At 36.4% G+C, this 16,377-nt stretch overlaps 1 protein-coding gene across 3 annotated transcripts in view; it reads left to right on the top strand.

The window, feature by feature from the left end:
- The window catches only part of POLA1 (DNA polymerase alpha 1, catalytic subunit), a 194,001-nt gene that overhangs the window by 68,675 nt on the left and 108,949 nt on the right, over positions 1 to 16,377 (top strand). For all 3 annotated transcript variants that reach the window (XM_032679036.1, XM_032679037.1, XM_032679038.1), the window contains exons 27-32: positions 88 to 120; positions 1,692 to 1,784; positions 5,224 to 5,429; positions 6,683 to 6,815; positions 8,345 to 8,476; positions 10,385 to 10,559. In XM_032679036.1, coding sequence (XP_032534927.1) covers positions 88 to 120; positions 1,692 to 1,784; positions 5,224 to 5,429; positions 6,683 to 6,815; positions 8,345 to 8,476; positions 10,385 to 10,559 — 772 coding nt within the window. The remainder of the gene's footprint in view (positions 1 to 87; positions 121 to 1,691; positions 1,785 to 5,223; positions 5,430 to 6,682; positions 6,816 to 8,344; positions 8,477 to 10,384; positions 10,560 to 16,377) is intronic.

Genomic DNA, 16,377 nt, shown 5'->3' with positions numbered 1-16,377 from the left:
GGAGTTAGCAACCTAATGGATATGTTTGCATGTGTTAGCCTGTAATTATATCATACGCTAATCTTTGATAATTTTTTTTTATTTCAGATTTTGATGCATACCAAGGAGATGGTGCAGAAGGTAATGCTGAGCATTTTCATTAAACAACAACCCTTAAAGAGCACACCTGGTGAAATTTTTTTATTCTAGGAGAACTGTAACCCAAACAGACCTGAAATCACTTCTTAGGATGCCTGGTTTACAAATGTAATCCTTCGTAATGGATTATAGCTTTTTTCTTTTCCTACCACAGATATGATCTGGCCCCTGCTTGAAGCCTGTGCGTGACTGTTTCAAGCAAATTAGCAACAGTGCTAATTAGAGTTTACTCATAGACCTGTTACACCATGTGTTCTAGTGGTTTATTATGGTTTATTTTTTGGCATCCTTTAAACTCTGTCACAGGGTGGTTCTTTGACTATATGGAGTTTAATATGGACATAGCCACGCTGCAGGTTTTACAGCTGCATTGATTTTCCATCACTGAAGACATCGAGTTTTGTTATTTTTTTTAAATTAATATTATGTAATTAGATTCATCTGCCTCGGTTTTTTTGGTGAAATTTACTGGTGTTGGCAGTTTTTCCTCTTCTTTTTTCCTTGCTAGGCCTTTCATATGCACCTCAGGCTTTTTTATGTGCCTCACTTTGTCTAGAGTTTGCTCCTTTATCCCGGAGTATTATGGAAGTCTGGCTGGTGTTTGAACACAGCCTTTTCCAAGTAGGTCATTTGAATTGTTAGATGGATCAGAATGAGAGATGATGTGAAGGGCAGAGTATCAGTCAGAGAGGAGGAACTGAGTAGGTGTTTGGATTGATCTCCAGGTGTAATTGTTCAGTAGTTCAATCTGGGAACATAAAACTTGAGAGTCATAGTAGCTAGATCCTTATGCAAAAGGAGTGCCATGTTCCCTGAAAGATCTACTGCCCAGGGGAGGACTAATACAGATAATTAGATTACAGCAGAAGTTATAAGATGGAGGTGGGAAGATGGAAATATGAAACCACATTCATGATCTGAAAAAGTGTAAAGAAGAGCAGCCTAATCTGGACAATGCTGTGGTATTCTCAGTTGTTACTCACTAGCCAATACTTTCACTAGATTTATTTGAAATAGAGTATCTAAGTACTTTTTCTTTTCTGTGAGTCTTTTTTTCCCCAATACTACTTCGATGGTTGCAAATGGGATAAGATACCTGACTGTGGTATTGTCTTTTAAGTACTTTGGCTAAATGCCTTGTGTGAATTTGTCCAGCAGTCTCTGAGCTGAAGTGATCTTCTTATATCCTAGCAGTCCAAAGTTATTTTTGATTAGAGTTCCTGCTATTTCTCAAGATCAGACTTGTTCACTAACTTATTTTTCTGTTATTCATTTAGTAAGATATAACCTGCTTCTATTATGTACACAACTGAGCAGTGGGGGTTTTTTTAAACATGTCAGTGGTTTCAGTTTCTTTATTCTTTTTAAATACAAATATGTTTTAATGAAATATATAGACTTACCAGTAAAAATTTATTTTACATTCTTCTGGTTTTTTGGTATTTAAAGGATAGTATACAGATAATTATATTTTTGAATCTTGAAAATAGTGTGAGACTTAAAAAAGATGTAGTAGTTATATTTTGTTTTTCAAAGCAATTTGTTTCATTTAGATGAACCTTGAGGTGATTTATGGAGACACAGATTCCATTATGATAAACACTAATAGTACCAATTTGGATGAGGTCTTCAAGCTGGGGAATAAGGTAAGGGAATTTTTTCTTTTATTATGCTGAGTGGAGCAGATGGTATTAAGAGAGGACTCCATGGCATAAGCAGAGAATAGGCCACAAGGAAGAACTTGACAACGTGTGGAATCTATGAAGTAGTAAAATCTCAGACTGCTCTTTTTCAGGTGTAGCTATTCTGTGCATTTTTAAAAGTGATTAGATTAAATGAAACATTTCATTGCATAATGAGCTTTTTTTACCAATCCTAAGTTAGCAGGAGATTATCTCAATATTTGGAAAGCCAAAATGTAAGGTACAATTCCTCCTCCACATTAATTCTAGGTACAAGGTGAACAGTTTTGACTTTTTTTCACGAGGGATGTCTCTCGGTTTTGTTTAACTATGTAATTTCTATTACACTCAATGTGCCATTAGAATTCCAGTGGCAAATTCAAGTATTAATTTCCAAGGTATACCAAATACAGAAGAGATTTCTCTGATTAGTAGTTGGCAGTTGATTATGTGGAAGTTTTTGGGGTCTCAGAAATTTTGGAAGAGAAGCGAGAAATGTTTCAGAACTTTTTGAAGAGAAGATGTAAGTGAAGTTTTTGAAAGATGGAAGAAATTGTGATGAAAATGAGATTTACATTTTAGAAAACTCTAAAATACCAAAGAAAACAGAGGTTTTATTCAGTGTAGTATTAAATAAAAGTCCTGTAATTTTAAGGCAAGAGGGATTCTAGGATCTTTTAGACTATTTCTACCTTCATGCTAGTTGGTACACTGAGAATTAGATGCATTCAGGAGCACAAAAAATTGAAAGATCTTGATGTCTTGATAACCAAGGAGCAGGAGGGCTGATGGCATGGAAGAAAGCAATCTCTCTTTTTTGTTTGCCACACGGAAGACTATGGATAATTTTAAATGTATATACAGAAGTGTATAAGAAAGTTTAATCTTATTCTAGTTTTGTGTGTGTGTGGTTTCATTCTGATTTGGTTTTTGTCCCTGTACTCCCATTTGCTGGCTAAATGTTGGAGAGGATCAGTTAAATAATAATAATTGTTATGAAGTCTGACAGGATCAGCACAATATGTTAAATATTTCTGTCTTAGAGTCAGGTTTGCTGAGAAGATAGGTAATTTTTTGAACTTGTCACCTGCTTAATGATTCTTTTTAAGAGTGAAATCTTAAGCCTTTTTTATCCATTGTACTTCTGTATCAGTTGGGTTTGGTTTTTTAATTTAAAAAATGGACAAAGATATGTTTTGATTAAAATCAAGTACAAAATATGAAAACTTTAAAAGTGAATAAACTTATGTCTGTAAACAAGCACACTCAAATCTAGAAGCACAATTTTGAGCTATGTAGCTCTCAGTATTTTTTCTGTGTCATAAAAAAGTGATTCGTATCTGTCTTGTTTCATGTTTCTTGTTTGTTTATTCTTCAAGGAAGCAATATTTATTTACTTGTTTTTTGCAAACACTTTTATCATTTATATTTTCCTCATTTTGCATAATTCATATAAAAAAATCAGGATAAAGAATCGTCCTTATTGATGAGGAACACTAAGAAATGTCACTATTTCATTGCATAATAATTTCTTTCCCAAAATTTCATGTTCAGTTATACTTTTACCTGTTAATGGACTGTATGGAAAGCACACAAGTTTAATGCAAACAATTATGGTGGGAGCGGTTAGTGAATATACCTCTGTTCTGAGTAAAGTGTGAATTTATAGGTTATCTTCAGGGGTAAGGCCTTCCTCCAAGAGATTAATTTTGGTTTTCCATTGGAGAAAATTCTCTCACATGCTTTCTCACAGGTTTCTGGTTGTGTTCACTCCTATCCTTAACCTTCCATTATCTCCATGCCCATTTTAGTTATTATGCAGCAGAATTTTATGTTTTCACTGTATTCTTGTGAGTCAGGTTTGGCAGTACATTCCATGCTGCAATGTTGCTGGTGTTTGAGCACTTGATTATTATGATGTAAAAAAAAAAAAATTGGAAATACTTTAAAAGTCACAGAAAAATATTCAAAGGAATTGACTGTTTTAACAAAGAAAAGATGAACCTCTTGGTAAAATGGTTTTGCCTCATGATGTCCTTTAAAACTTATGAATATACAAGGGATAGCAAAGTAATGATGATTCCTACAATAGGAAAAATAGAGATCTGAGAAGAATTAAGTACACATATATATGTGTGCAAATACATGGAAAATTTGTAAGGAAAGTTTTGATTAAAACTGGTAACCTGGGCCCAAAGCTAAATCGAAAACCAGTGAGATTTTATGCTGAAGGTGCTGTGTTTAATGAAGGTATATGTTAGATGGCAAAAGAACTTGAACCTATATAAAACTTCAGTGAGATGTGAGAAAAGGAAAGTTCATAGTTGGTGGTCTGTGACAAGAGAACTGGAAATAATGGAGCGAGAGTGGATAGGGAGATACTGAAAATCAAGAGGGAAAGCAAGCTGTAGAGGAAAGAAAGTGAAGAGTAGAATGTGAATACAGAACAGGACATCTGACAAATGTGGATATTCTGTTGAAGAACATTGAGTAAAAACATGAAGAAAGAAAAATGCAAGTGGGAAACTTTTAGCTGAGCAAGTAGGTGGGCGAACGTGTACTAGAACCAAAGTTTGCTGCTGAAGGTACATGAGCTGTTTTAAGCTGTTGCAATTCTGTCCCCTTAGAACAGAGGTAAGAGATGTGAAGCCACTTGATACTTGGTGCTATATTAAGACAACACAGCAAGTGCCATTTGGAGCTTTTGTATGTGGATAAGACATAGCCTGTGTGTAGAAAAATGGCACCTTTTCATCTCAAGGAAATCAGGCTATGGAAAAAGTAGGCATATTGTGGAGAAGGGTAAAAATAAACACTTGCCTTTTTGTGCAGGATTTTCCTGAACGTGCACACGCAGAGCTCTGGTCTGCAGTCATAGTTCTTCTTCCCCTGCCTGGTTTAGGGTGAGGGTGGGAAGAAAAAAAAACAGTGCCTTTGCAAGACACTGTTCTTAAAAAGCTATTTCCTTTTTCTGTCTAAGTGACCATCTCTTATCTTTTGCTAGTAGGTAGATCCCAGCTGTGTAGTCCCTTGTTTGCTTAATTTATTTGAGAGACCTAGGTGGAGTAGCTGTCCTGGTAAAACAGACTGGAGTCAGTTATCTGCAAGGTCACAGTCCCATGTTTCTCTGCCTTGCTTAATTTTATTGAGGAGGTAGCTGTACCAAGCTGTAAATCCTGAAGAAGGTGATGGATGAACCCTAATTTTAATAGTAGCTCATAGTCACTACTGTGTACTTAATTAATTAGTGATATCTGACCAGTCTTTAAAATCTGTATGCAAACTCACAGTGTGTAATGTTACTTGTTTTAAAACTTAAGAATAATGCACTTGGAGATGGAAGTTAAATTTGTCCATGGTTACTAAGTTGTTGCATTTGGTTTTAATGTTGATGCATTCACAGATCAAAAGTGAAGTGAACAAGCTCTACAAGTTGTTGGAAATTGATATTGATGGAATTTTTAAGTCCTTGCTATTGTTAAAGAAGAAGAAGTATGCTGCTCTGACTGTGGAACCAACAGGAGATGGGAAATATGTAACTAAACAAGAACTGAAAGGATTGGATATAGTCCGAAGAGATTGGTGTGATCTGGCAAAAGAGACTGGAAAGTGAGTTTCTTTGGCATTGTCCTCTTTGCTCTGTTTTAAACAGTATGTGGTTTGTAAATGTTTGATACCACATGGCACAGATTGGTAACTGACATCAGTGTTAGTACTTCTTGGCTGATTTTTGTAGGAGATGGTAAACATTATGTTGGTAACAGGTTATACTTGTGCAAGTCCAAATGTCTCTGATTTCACTGTCTGGTTTTGCATCTTCCGTGGAAGCTGTGCTTTTGAGTTGTTGCAATTTTGTGTGTACTGTTTAAAAATCCAGAGCTGAAATCTTGTGAAAATGTTTTGGAGTCATAGGTTCTAGGTCAGATTTTTTTTTCTTGTTTCAAAGATGGGTAAAGATTTGGTGGTCACCTCTTTCAGCATCCTCTAATAAGGCTGGAAGTGTGCTGGGTGCAGCCTGAGGAGGTGATCCCTTTCCCCAAGACTGCTTCTCTTCCATTTTTTGAAGGAGACTCTTCTGATACTTCTGATACTTGTGATGGATACTGGATTGATTGTTTGATAAGTGTCATTGCACAAGGCATTTTCCTACTTGAATTCAACAGAAGTAATGCATTTAACACTGTAGAAAGAAAATTGGAGTGAGTGGAGAGGTGGTCTTCTGGGTGCTGACTCGTATTGTATACTGCCTCTTGAAAATGTAACTTAAATAACTCATGGCCCAAATGGATCCAAAAATGAGTACTTTTTTACATCTGTGAAAATATACCACACACTTGCTTACTGTTCTTAAGACTTGCATTTTCTAAGAAAAGATGCATCATAATAGAAGCAAATTTTTCCAAGTTAGGAATGTATTAGTAATTAAAGCTATACAAATGTTTGAGAGTGTTCTTTAGTGACTAACTCTTCTGCAGCTGGCAGATCTTCCAACCACATTTTACAGAAATAGGCAAGACTTCACTTACTTGATGTGTTCTCTTCTCCCCCATCTTAGGATACCTGCTATGGAATAATAAATGGCAACGTGATAAGAGAGCAGAAAATAGAAACCACTTGCACTCAATTCCAAATCACTATTTAGCATTAGAACTATTTGCAATAATTTGCTTTTAGTAAAATAAGTAAATAAATAAAACACAGTATGAAATATCCTGGCAAATTTCTATAAATTTTGCATCAGACTTCATCCTCAGCCTCTTTAATTTCTAGGGATAGCCCAGGAGAAGAGAGGATTGTGTCTATTGTAATGGTTTTGCTTTGAATGTCTTAAGCTTTTCTTAATTTCTGGACTGTTTTTGCAGCTATGTAATTGGTCAGATTCTTTCTGATCAGCCCCGAGACATAATCGTGGAAAATATTCAAAGGCGACTTATAGAAATTGGAGAAAATGTGATCAGTGGTCGGATCCCAGTAAATCAGTTTGAAATAAACAAGGTAAATGATCTCTCAGCTCTTTTCTGTCTCAGAAGAACTTTACTGTTCCTGAATATATTGACTGCTGATAAAAATATTTTTAATCCTTATGATGCTGTGAAGTAGCAGGAGTTTTATTAGGTACTGAATGTCATGGGACATACTGCAAAGATCCTGCAGTATGAGGAAAAAATCACCTACTGAGGCTGGAGGCCCCAGAATAACATCTTTGTGTCTTGTCCCATTGTACATTCATAATGCACTTACAGATAGACATGATAGCTCATGCTATCAGGAGTTTTTCTCCTCAGTTGTTACTTTATATTTCAGGTTTTAAATACATAAACTAAAGAATTCAATGGAAAAGATTCAAATGTTCTGTTTTCTAGAAAACCCTCTTAAAAGCTTACTATTACTAGTTTATTTCCCTAGAAAGCTCCATGGAAGAAAGCTAGTAGGCATTTTAGGATTGAATTCCCTGCAACAAGAAGTAAAATACTCTGCTTTATCTACAGGAGTTTTAGCAATAGCATTGTGGGTTTCGTTTATTTTTGTGAATCCTTGATGATAAAATGTGTATTTCTAACTTTGAAAGCCTCCCCTTCCCTACTAGGAGGGTGTTTAACTAGTGAATTGGATATTAGATGCCCCTCTATGCTTCTCATAGAAGAGATTTCCCAAACAAGCTCCATCCAAGGTTTCTCTTTTGTCAGCCAGGCATCTGTTTGCTCTGTAAGACTGTGTTAATCAGTTAAGAAATATGTTTAGGTTGTCATATGAGTGTAGAGAAATCACTGGGTTTTATGGTTGACTTCAAAAAAATAATGTTCTGATGGAAATATTCCAAGAGCACTTAATGTCCTAGTAGAAAATATACATTTAGCAAAACTTTCACTTTAAATACTTGAAGTTCTTCTGTTTTGCTTCTTTAGAAGAATGTATTTAACTATTAAGTCAAACGTAGTTGTTTCTAAGAATTAGGATGACAGCAAATATTTAAATGTAGCATTTTATTTTATTTAAAGGAAAAACTCTTTGGGGAATCTCAGTAGTATGAGACACATGGAAATATTTAAATTCAATTTTATCCTCTTGCTACAGGGCTTGTTAAGTACACTTATCTACTTGATATTCAGATTTACTTTATGACCTTAACTGGTGCTGGAGTAAGAGGCTAATCTCTGGCTCTGTTTTTGTATTTTGTGTAGTATTTTCATCTTCAATTTAGTTTAATTTTAAAACAATTGCATTACGATTATAACTGTTTTGAACTCTAATGCATTTTTCAGACAGTAATTTAAAAACACCCTCTTATTAATGGTAACATTTATAAAGTTTGAAGCACTGGTACCTAGGGCTTAATGTATGGAAAATACATTTATTACAGGTTTTTCATCTTACTTTCTTTGCATTGGAGATATACTTGTAAATAACAGACGGATGAAGATAGCTGCTGTGTAATCTTGTCTTTTAAAGATCTGAGTCGTCCATCACTGAAGTAAAATACTTTTCTCATAGTTATGTTTCTGTTTTTTCCTTTGATATTTTAGGCATTGACAAAAGATCCACAGGATTATCCTGACAAAAAAAGCTTGCCACATGTGCATGTTGCCATGTGGATAAACTCTCAAGGAGGCCGAAAGGTGAAGGCAGGAGACACAGTGTCATATATCATTTGTCAGGTAAAAATGTCCTTCTCTGTAGCTAAATCCTAGGTATTGTTTTGAGATATGGCAAAGAAAACCAATTCAGCTCCTGCAAAAATATGTTTTGGTATTTCTTTGTGGTGAGGTTACTTTAAAATAGTTGGTTATCTGTACTAAATTTAGTTCTGTAGAGCCATTGGGATAAGCTCAGCTCATCCAACTATTTCCCTGAATTCATTCATGTTTGGAACTAGAACTTACTTTAAGGAAAATATCCAATCTTCGTTTTAAGCAGAAGAAAATCGTGGAAATTCTTGGAAAACTTGGAAAGCTAAATGGTGGTGGTGGTGGTTAAATAATGTCATTGTTATTTCCAGTCTTAACCTGTGTCTTCAATTTATAGTCATTGGGTCTGGCAGTAGCTCTATGAGTAGACTGAGGAATTTGAGCAACTTTTGGATTTCAGATGTTTATCCTATAAACACTTATAATTATCTCACAAATAGGCACTCCACTTTGGTTTTGCTAATTAAAAAGAAAGTGTAGGTTGAATTAGATGGACCACTATTTCAGCTCCTTTGCTGTTTAAATGCTGTAAGATACTGTATTTTGACTTAATGGAAAGTTCCTGGCCTGGCAGGGCAAAGCTGCCAAGACTTAGGAGAGTTGGGCTGTGGCACAATACGAGAGAAGAATATACTTGTTGAAAGAAGGGAGCTGAAGAAATTGCATTGTAATTATTTTTGCAAAGCAGCTGGATGAGCTGAATAGTCCTAAATTAATTTTGTTCTGAATACTAAGTTGTGTGAAAGGAGTAGGAGGGACGAATGGTTTGCAGTCTGTCTTTATTAGTGATGGGTTTTCAGCCCATGGTTGCTGACCCTATTGAAACCAGTAGCTCGTCTTAAATGATAAAATGAAGGTGTCATGTGTTAATGCATTAGTTTTATCTTGCTGAAAAAAGACTGTACTTACCAAAAAAAAAAAGTTGCGGTACTTCCCCCTGCCCTGCCCCATCCCCATAAAGGTTTATTTCTGTTATGGAATGCTTGCTAAAATACTACTCTAAGTTCTTCTCTAAGATTTTTGACACACATTAAAAATGGAATTTCCTAGTGCAGTTGGGGACTGGGAATACAATTCTACAGACTAAATGAGTTACATTTTCCAGAAGAGTACTGTCTTCTTAGAGTTGATACCTAATTCCTCCATGAATACTGTTTTCAATTTAATTATTGCCTTCCCAAATTGAATTATTTTCTCCTTATCTTCCTCTTTCAAATCGGAGAGGAATGTAATGTATACTTTAACCTCCGAGTGGTGTTTCTCTCTTGTCCTGATATGTCACCATGCATTTCTTTCAGTATTTCTGAGTATTTTAGAATTTACTTTTCCAAATCAACCCTATTGCCTCTGTTATTTATTCGCATGCCAATGAATGATTGTCCGTTCTTTGACCATTTATTTTATTTGTTTTTTATAGGATCAAAGAATATAAATTTCCTAGCAAAACAGAGATAGTTTTAATATCCACGACTTAGAATTTGCTTGTTGTGCAGAATGATAATTCTAGTTTAGTACAAAGTGAATCCAAAATGCTTGCCCTCCATGTATTTTTAACTGGGTTGATGGTTACAATGTGTTTTCATTGTGCATTTCAGAATTGACAGATGGGACTGTTTACTCTGTCTGCTCGTACTGATTTGCACGTGTAGGCTGCAATAATACAAGCTGGTTTTGCATTCTTGAACTTGCTAGTTGATGCCAGCATCAGCAATGCAGTTTTTTTTACTACTGCTGGATTTGCATTGGATGCATAATAAATCAATCAAAAGAGAATGATTGTGTAACAATTTTGCATTAAAATAATGGATAATATTTGAAGCATAATCCTTTGCATGGACTTATTTTCACACTTTGTTTTGCATGTGTCTCCTGTCTTAGGATGGATCAGATCTCAGTGCCAGCCAGCGAGCGTATGCTCCAGAACAGTTAAAAAAGCAAGAAAATCTTACTATTGATACTCAGTACTACCTGTCGCAACAAATACATCCAGTAGTTGCTAGAATATGTGAGCCCATAGAAGGAATTGATTCTGTTCTTATTGCAACATGGTTAGGTAAGTATCGTAAATTCAGTTTCTTTAAAGAATTACAAGAGTCAAAGTAACAAGTTTTAATGTATGTTTCTCAACCTAAATACTTCCCCAGATCGGTTTTTTTACATTGAACAATAGCTTGTATTACACACCCCATAGAAAGCAGTGTGGACTGTAAGTGTATTTCTGTGGTGTCTGCAGAATAGCGGTTTTTCCAAAGGTGCTCATTAACATGAACTCAATCTTATAATTCTTGTTGCAAAAATTTACTGTTCATAAATGACAGTACTATTGCACGTCTTTGAGATTTTCTTAAGTTACTGAAGGAGTTCCAGAGTGTGCATCCAGAACTAGCATTTTTGCAGAGGGAAATGCTGTCATCTTCCCTGGGAAAAAGTAGTCATAGTTATAATGAAAGAATATACATTTTTAGTAGGGTATGAGTGAAGTCTTGTTTGTTAGAACTGACCTAGTGGGTAAAACATGAAACCTTAGTAACAGTCTTAACTGCTCCATAGGAAGGAAGGAAGTGGTCCCAAAAAAAAAGAGGTGCTGTAAAAAAAAAGTGAGTAATGTTAGTGACCCACAGATTTTATTCAAATGAGCAAAAGGGAATTGCTCTTGTTAGACTAGTTTTTCCTTTTAAAAGGATGTCTAATAATTAGAGTTAGAGATTTTTCTGCCCAACTCCGATGGCCTCTTTCTTCTCTATTCCCTAGGCTTCTTACCTAGAGAGATTGAAAGTTTGAAAATTTGTTTACAGTTCTATTGAGTCTCTTTCTATGAAAATACAATGCTGTGTGTGTAATCCTTTAAGTGTTGTTTCCTCCCTAAAAGTGCTTCACCAACAGATGTGATTGGTCTCCTTGATAAACAGAAATTTTGTGATTTGTATCCCACATCTAGTTCATTATTTTTAAAACTGTTACTCAAGGACATGGGAAAAGTTGTTAATTTTGCTGGCTGCTGAATTCTTGACAAGACTTGTCTTCTCCCACAAGGAAACTTCTTAGAGAGTTGCACTGTGTGTTTAATGAATCATTTATACTATGCCCGTGTCTACAGGAATTTCAGACCTGCAGAATTTATTTTGTTTGGAATATTGGAATGCTCAAAGGAAGAGCTAGTCCTCAGCATTTTGGGTTTAGGTAATGGCCAAGATACAGGATTTGGTCTCTTTAAACGTGTTGCCTTCAGGACCATTCACTTGAGCATCTCTGTAGCTCCCTTAGTAACAGTGGATTAGCTTGCAGATTGTGCTTGAAATGCTTGCAAGTAAGTTTCTGCCTTGTTGCTTCTCCGGAAGGGTAATGTAGAATTGTGAAAGATTCTTAATCTCCCAAGACAATCTGTGTAACATGCTGCTTTTTTCCATGTCCATTTCTGTGTTGTCAGGAGTAGAGTGGAAGGGGAGGACAGAAATTTTGCTTTTTTCTGTGAGTCAGCAAAGGTATTTCTTGGAGGCATTTGGTGATAACAGTCCTCAACGGGTCTTGTGCTTTGAGGAGGTGTCAGCCCTGCTTCATACATGCAGGCTGACCATACAAACCATTCTGTTTGTTATGTGGCAAGGCCTTGGTATACAACTTTCCCTTGATGTCATAGTCAACTGTGTGGTATGCCTGACTGAAAAGGTCGGGCACTCTTGGTTAGGGTGAAGCAGTTTAAAAAAGGCAGCAAACTTGTATTTCATTTAGGTAAAAGACAGGAAAGATTTCTGAAGCTAGTTTAGTTTATTTGACAATGATTGTCAGTCTTGTAGAGTTAAGATCAAATTCAGAGTTGTTCCTTATTCACAACAGGTTGGATTTTCAAAAAAGACTGGCTCTCTTCAGACTTGTAAATTAACTACCCAGATCTTAAGAACTGTGTGCCACTTGATAGCACCTACTGTTTGCAAACGCCTGTGCTGCTTTTTGCTCTATAGTGTGCTCCAGATGAAAATTTCTTTTACGGTCTATAATAGCATCATGCAGCTGAGAGTTTATTGATAGTCTACAGTTGTCCATCTGAAAACCTGTATGCATCTATTCCAGTCTTAGATCTGAAGTGTGTTCAGTTTGACCTTGCTGTGCAGCAAAAATGTTATCACCTTCTCTAAGCTTTGTTTTCTTGGGAATGCTTAAATTGAGCTTGAGAGTGAAGTCAGGTCTTTTTCAAGACTTCTGCTCTGCTTAGGTTTTTATATACAGTGCTTAATTGCACATAAATCGTTGCAAGCTAAGGTTATGTTACAGCTTTTTTTTTTTTTAACAGTACTGGAAGTATAGTCAAGTGGTTTTGTTTCAAAGAAATTGAAAATCCTTTGCAAGGTACAAAAGGGTACAAGAATACTTGAGTCCAGCTTGCTAAAACAAACCAGTATGAAAACTGTTTATTGTTCTGTGATGCTAAGTTGGGCTTTTTTGCTTAGCGTTTTCATCATGCTACACATTCACATTCCTGGTGGGTTTTTTTCCTGTGTTTTTGCAGAAGGGCACATTTTTCTGGTCTGAAGGAGAAAGATGATGTTCTGGAGGATATCTAAGTGTTGTACCTGTGGACCAAAACTTTGTTGAATTCTCGTTGTGTGTGTCTTCCTTCACCTGATCAGATTTATTGTGTTACGTAGAGTGGTTGTAAGAAAAAGATCTTGGCTGCACATTTAACATAATCTGTTTTTAAGGAGAGTGTTTCATTGACATGTGTTAGTCCAAGTAGATATAACTGAGCTCTGCTTGGGAAGCTTGGCTCATATCAAAATGATGAAAAGTTTTTTTTGTTCTGCCTGTGCTTAAAGCAAATTATTTTAAACTATTTTAGACACCAAAGAACAAGAGCAAATGACGACACCTAAAAATTGCAGAGAATCCCTTAAATTATTTATTCATTGTGGAATCCAGCTGAAAATTTCCTTTTGTTTTTGGACATTGTAAAAGGTCTGCCTAGCCTTTGAGTGATGGAAATTCACTGTTCCTAAAAATGAGAACCTCATGGGCCTACTCCTGCACTCACTCACTCTGTCTTGAAGTTCTTGGGGAAAACCAGTGACAAGATGAGAATTGTCAGTGTTTCTGGAACTAAGTAAAGTGTGCAATCTGATCAGTTACATCACTCAGTAAATCTCATCTTAAATGCTTGGAGACGTATCTTCATGCTGAAAATACCTATAGCTTTTCAACTGTATTAGCAGACCAATTCTCTAAATGTATTTAAAATAAGGGGAGTTTTGTTAATATGTAACTATTGCCCTTGTCTCAAAGAAAAGTCACATCTTATTTCTGTGTTGTCGCAAGTATCTAAACGTTGTGGAAGCAGAGTCATTTAACCATGGTATTTTTGTAGCTGTTACTGCATAACATCGTTTACTCCAAATGATGGAAGCTGATGACTGCTGTCCTAGACAGTGCCGTGATGTTTTGAAAGAGGTGTGTGCTGCTGCCTTACAGGTGGTGGTGCTCTGCAGATTGCTTGGCATTTGGGTATTTCTTAGGAAGGCTGCCTGATTCTAGGGAGTCATTACCAGGTCACGATGAGGCTTGTCATTGAGAGTGCTTCCCAGTGCTGGTTCCTACTTCCACGCAGTGTGTTAGCTGCTCCTTGTAAGGAAACCCACCACCACCTTAAAGATATTGTCGTTTTTTTTATTATTATTATTATTAGATAGTAATTTAATAGGTGCCTTTAATGTAGTGTTGAGCAGTCACTCGGACTGACTCTCGTGACAGAAATCAGGAGTCTCCTTGTGGCACACAGGAATTATGTCAGGTTCTGGCTTTCCTACTGTTAGCCTCACATTAGGAAGTGAAGTGAAAGGACAGTGAGAGAAATTAAGATTAAAGTCATGACAAAACTTCACGACATACGATGATAGACCCCAGAGTGTGTGAATTTTCTGTTCGTGGTCTAGCGGGGTGTTCTTGACACGCTCTAGACCCGTTCGGAAACTGAGACTTGCCACAGCGCGCTGGGTGCTCGGAATGAATAAAAGAAACAATAAAAATGTGAATGAATAGGAGCACGAACCCCCGCGGGCGGCCCCGGCCCGGCGCAGTGCGCGGCGCTCGCCGCGGGGTGGCAGCACCGGCTGCCTTTCCCGGCCTCCCACAAAATGTCCATCGGGAAAAGGTGCAGGCGGGAACTTCCCGCGCTTCCCGGCGCACCTGCGGCTGGAATGCGGCGTCCAGGGAAAAAGCCCTGGAGCCAGCGGCCTCTGCCACACGTCTGCCCGGCGTGGGACGCACCTTTCCCGAGGGAGTGCGGGGAAAGGCGGGACCGATCGGCAGAAATGTTGTGTTTAAAATCCTGCCTTGAGTAAAAATCTGTTTGACCTTTTTTCAGGTTCTTGAGTAACCTGCTTTGCTGCCGGTTAGTAAATGTTTTAATAACGCTATTAAATAATTCAGGATCAAGTCCCGGAACTTAGTTTGATTATTTACTTTTGCCACAGTGCTTTCATCAGCACATTTGTGATGTTGCATTGCTTTGTCCTGCATCCAGCCTTGCAGTTTTGGAGAGGTTGGAAAGCTTACCTGCACTGCAGGTAATTTAATGATAACCCTGAAGATTTTTTTTCCTGTCAGAGTAAATCAAAGTCCTTTTGATTTTTATTTTTTTCTTGATGTCATGGGAGGGGAAAAAAAAAGAAAAAAAGAAGAGTTCAAAGTTCACTGATTAGTCTCATCCTATTAATTTAAAAATTACCAAACCCAGATATTATTTTTTTTGTCTTCACCCCATCAGATAGCCCCTGTTTTGTTTACCAAGTAAAATAATATGACCACTGTGACCTGGTCTGAGAGGATACCAGTTAGTGTGCTGAAATGGATTAATTGAACCAACTAACTATTTCTGAAAGGAGATAATAGATAAAATAGGTCCCAATTCCACAAGATAATTAAGGTAGGCATGTTCTTTAAAAGCCTGATTTGTAGTCCCTTTTATTTCACAATGGCTGTTTGCACACCAAAAGTTAGATGTATGCTTGATTCAGCACAATATTTTTCCTGTTGTTTTCTCCAGCCAAAACAGCTAAGAAAGTTCAGAGATAGGTGTGATTTAAATTCTTGCAATCAATAATTTTTTTTTCTGTTAAATTATTACTAAATGAGGAGATGTGTATTTACTACCACTGCTTTTGAATGAATACTGGAAAACTGGAGTTGTCTGAAGACTGTAATTATCTTCTTTTATCTTATAGTGAACTTTTTTGCTCCATATTTGCCTTTTGGGAAAGAACCAAGCATAGATTTCTAGCTGAACTTTAATGGTATCTGTATCAGAAAGTTGCAATTATGTTTTTTCATTCCACTTCTGAACTCAGAGTAAACCAAGAATTTTTGTTTGTCTTCACCATTACTACCTTAATACCTACTGCATAGTTAGGTATTTTTTGCAAAATCTGAATACTGAAATCAAGTTTCCTTTCTAAACCTTTTATCTACTACCCATGTGTTGCAGAACATACTTTTTGTTTTCTAAAACAGCAGATATATTACCAACCCTTTTGTTATTTAAAATAAAAAGAAAAACAGAAAAAAAACACTCATGATTTTTTTTTATGGGTGCTGTATGTGTTAGAGTGTAAAATATGCTATTAACAGTGTTTTTTGCTTTATTTGCTCATTCTTTTAATGAGTAATAGAGAACTGTAATAAAAGTTTTAAGAACCTCTTGGAGATGAATTGCTACCCTTATGCATTGACATTTTTCTCTTCTGATAAAATTAAAATTGGGAAAATTGAAATTAGTGAAACCCGTATTCTAACAAGAACCAAATAAACTTATTTGGCAATGGAATTTTTCTTTGTCCTTGAATTTGTTTTAGGACTGCAAAATAGAAATTCCGAATAGCGGTAGT

This window comes from Chiroxiphia lanceolata, chromosome 2 (genome assembly GCF_009829145.1).
Source record: "Chiroxiphia lanceolata isolate bChiLan1 chromosome 2, bChiLan1.pri, whole genome shotgun sequence".
Lineage (NCBI taxonomy): Eukaryota > Metazoa > Chordata > Aves > Passeriformes > Pipridae > Chiroxiphia > Chiroxiphia lanceolata.
The sequence above is the reverse complement of the archived record's forward strand: the minus strand, read 5'-3'. Positions and strand labels throughout refer to the sequence as shown.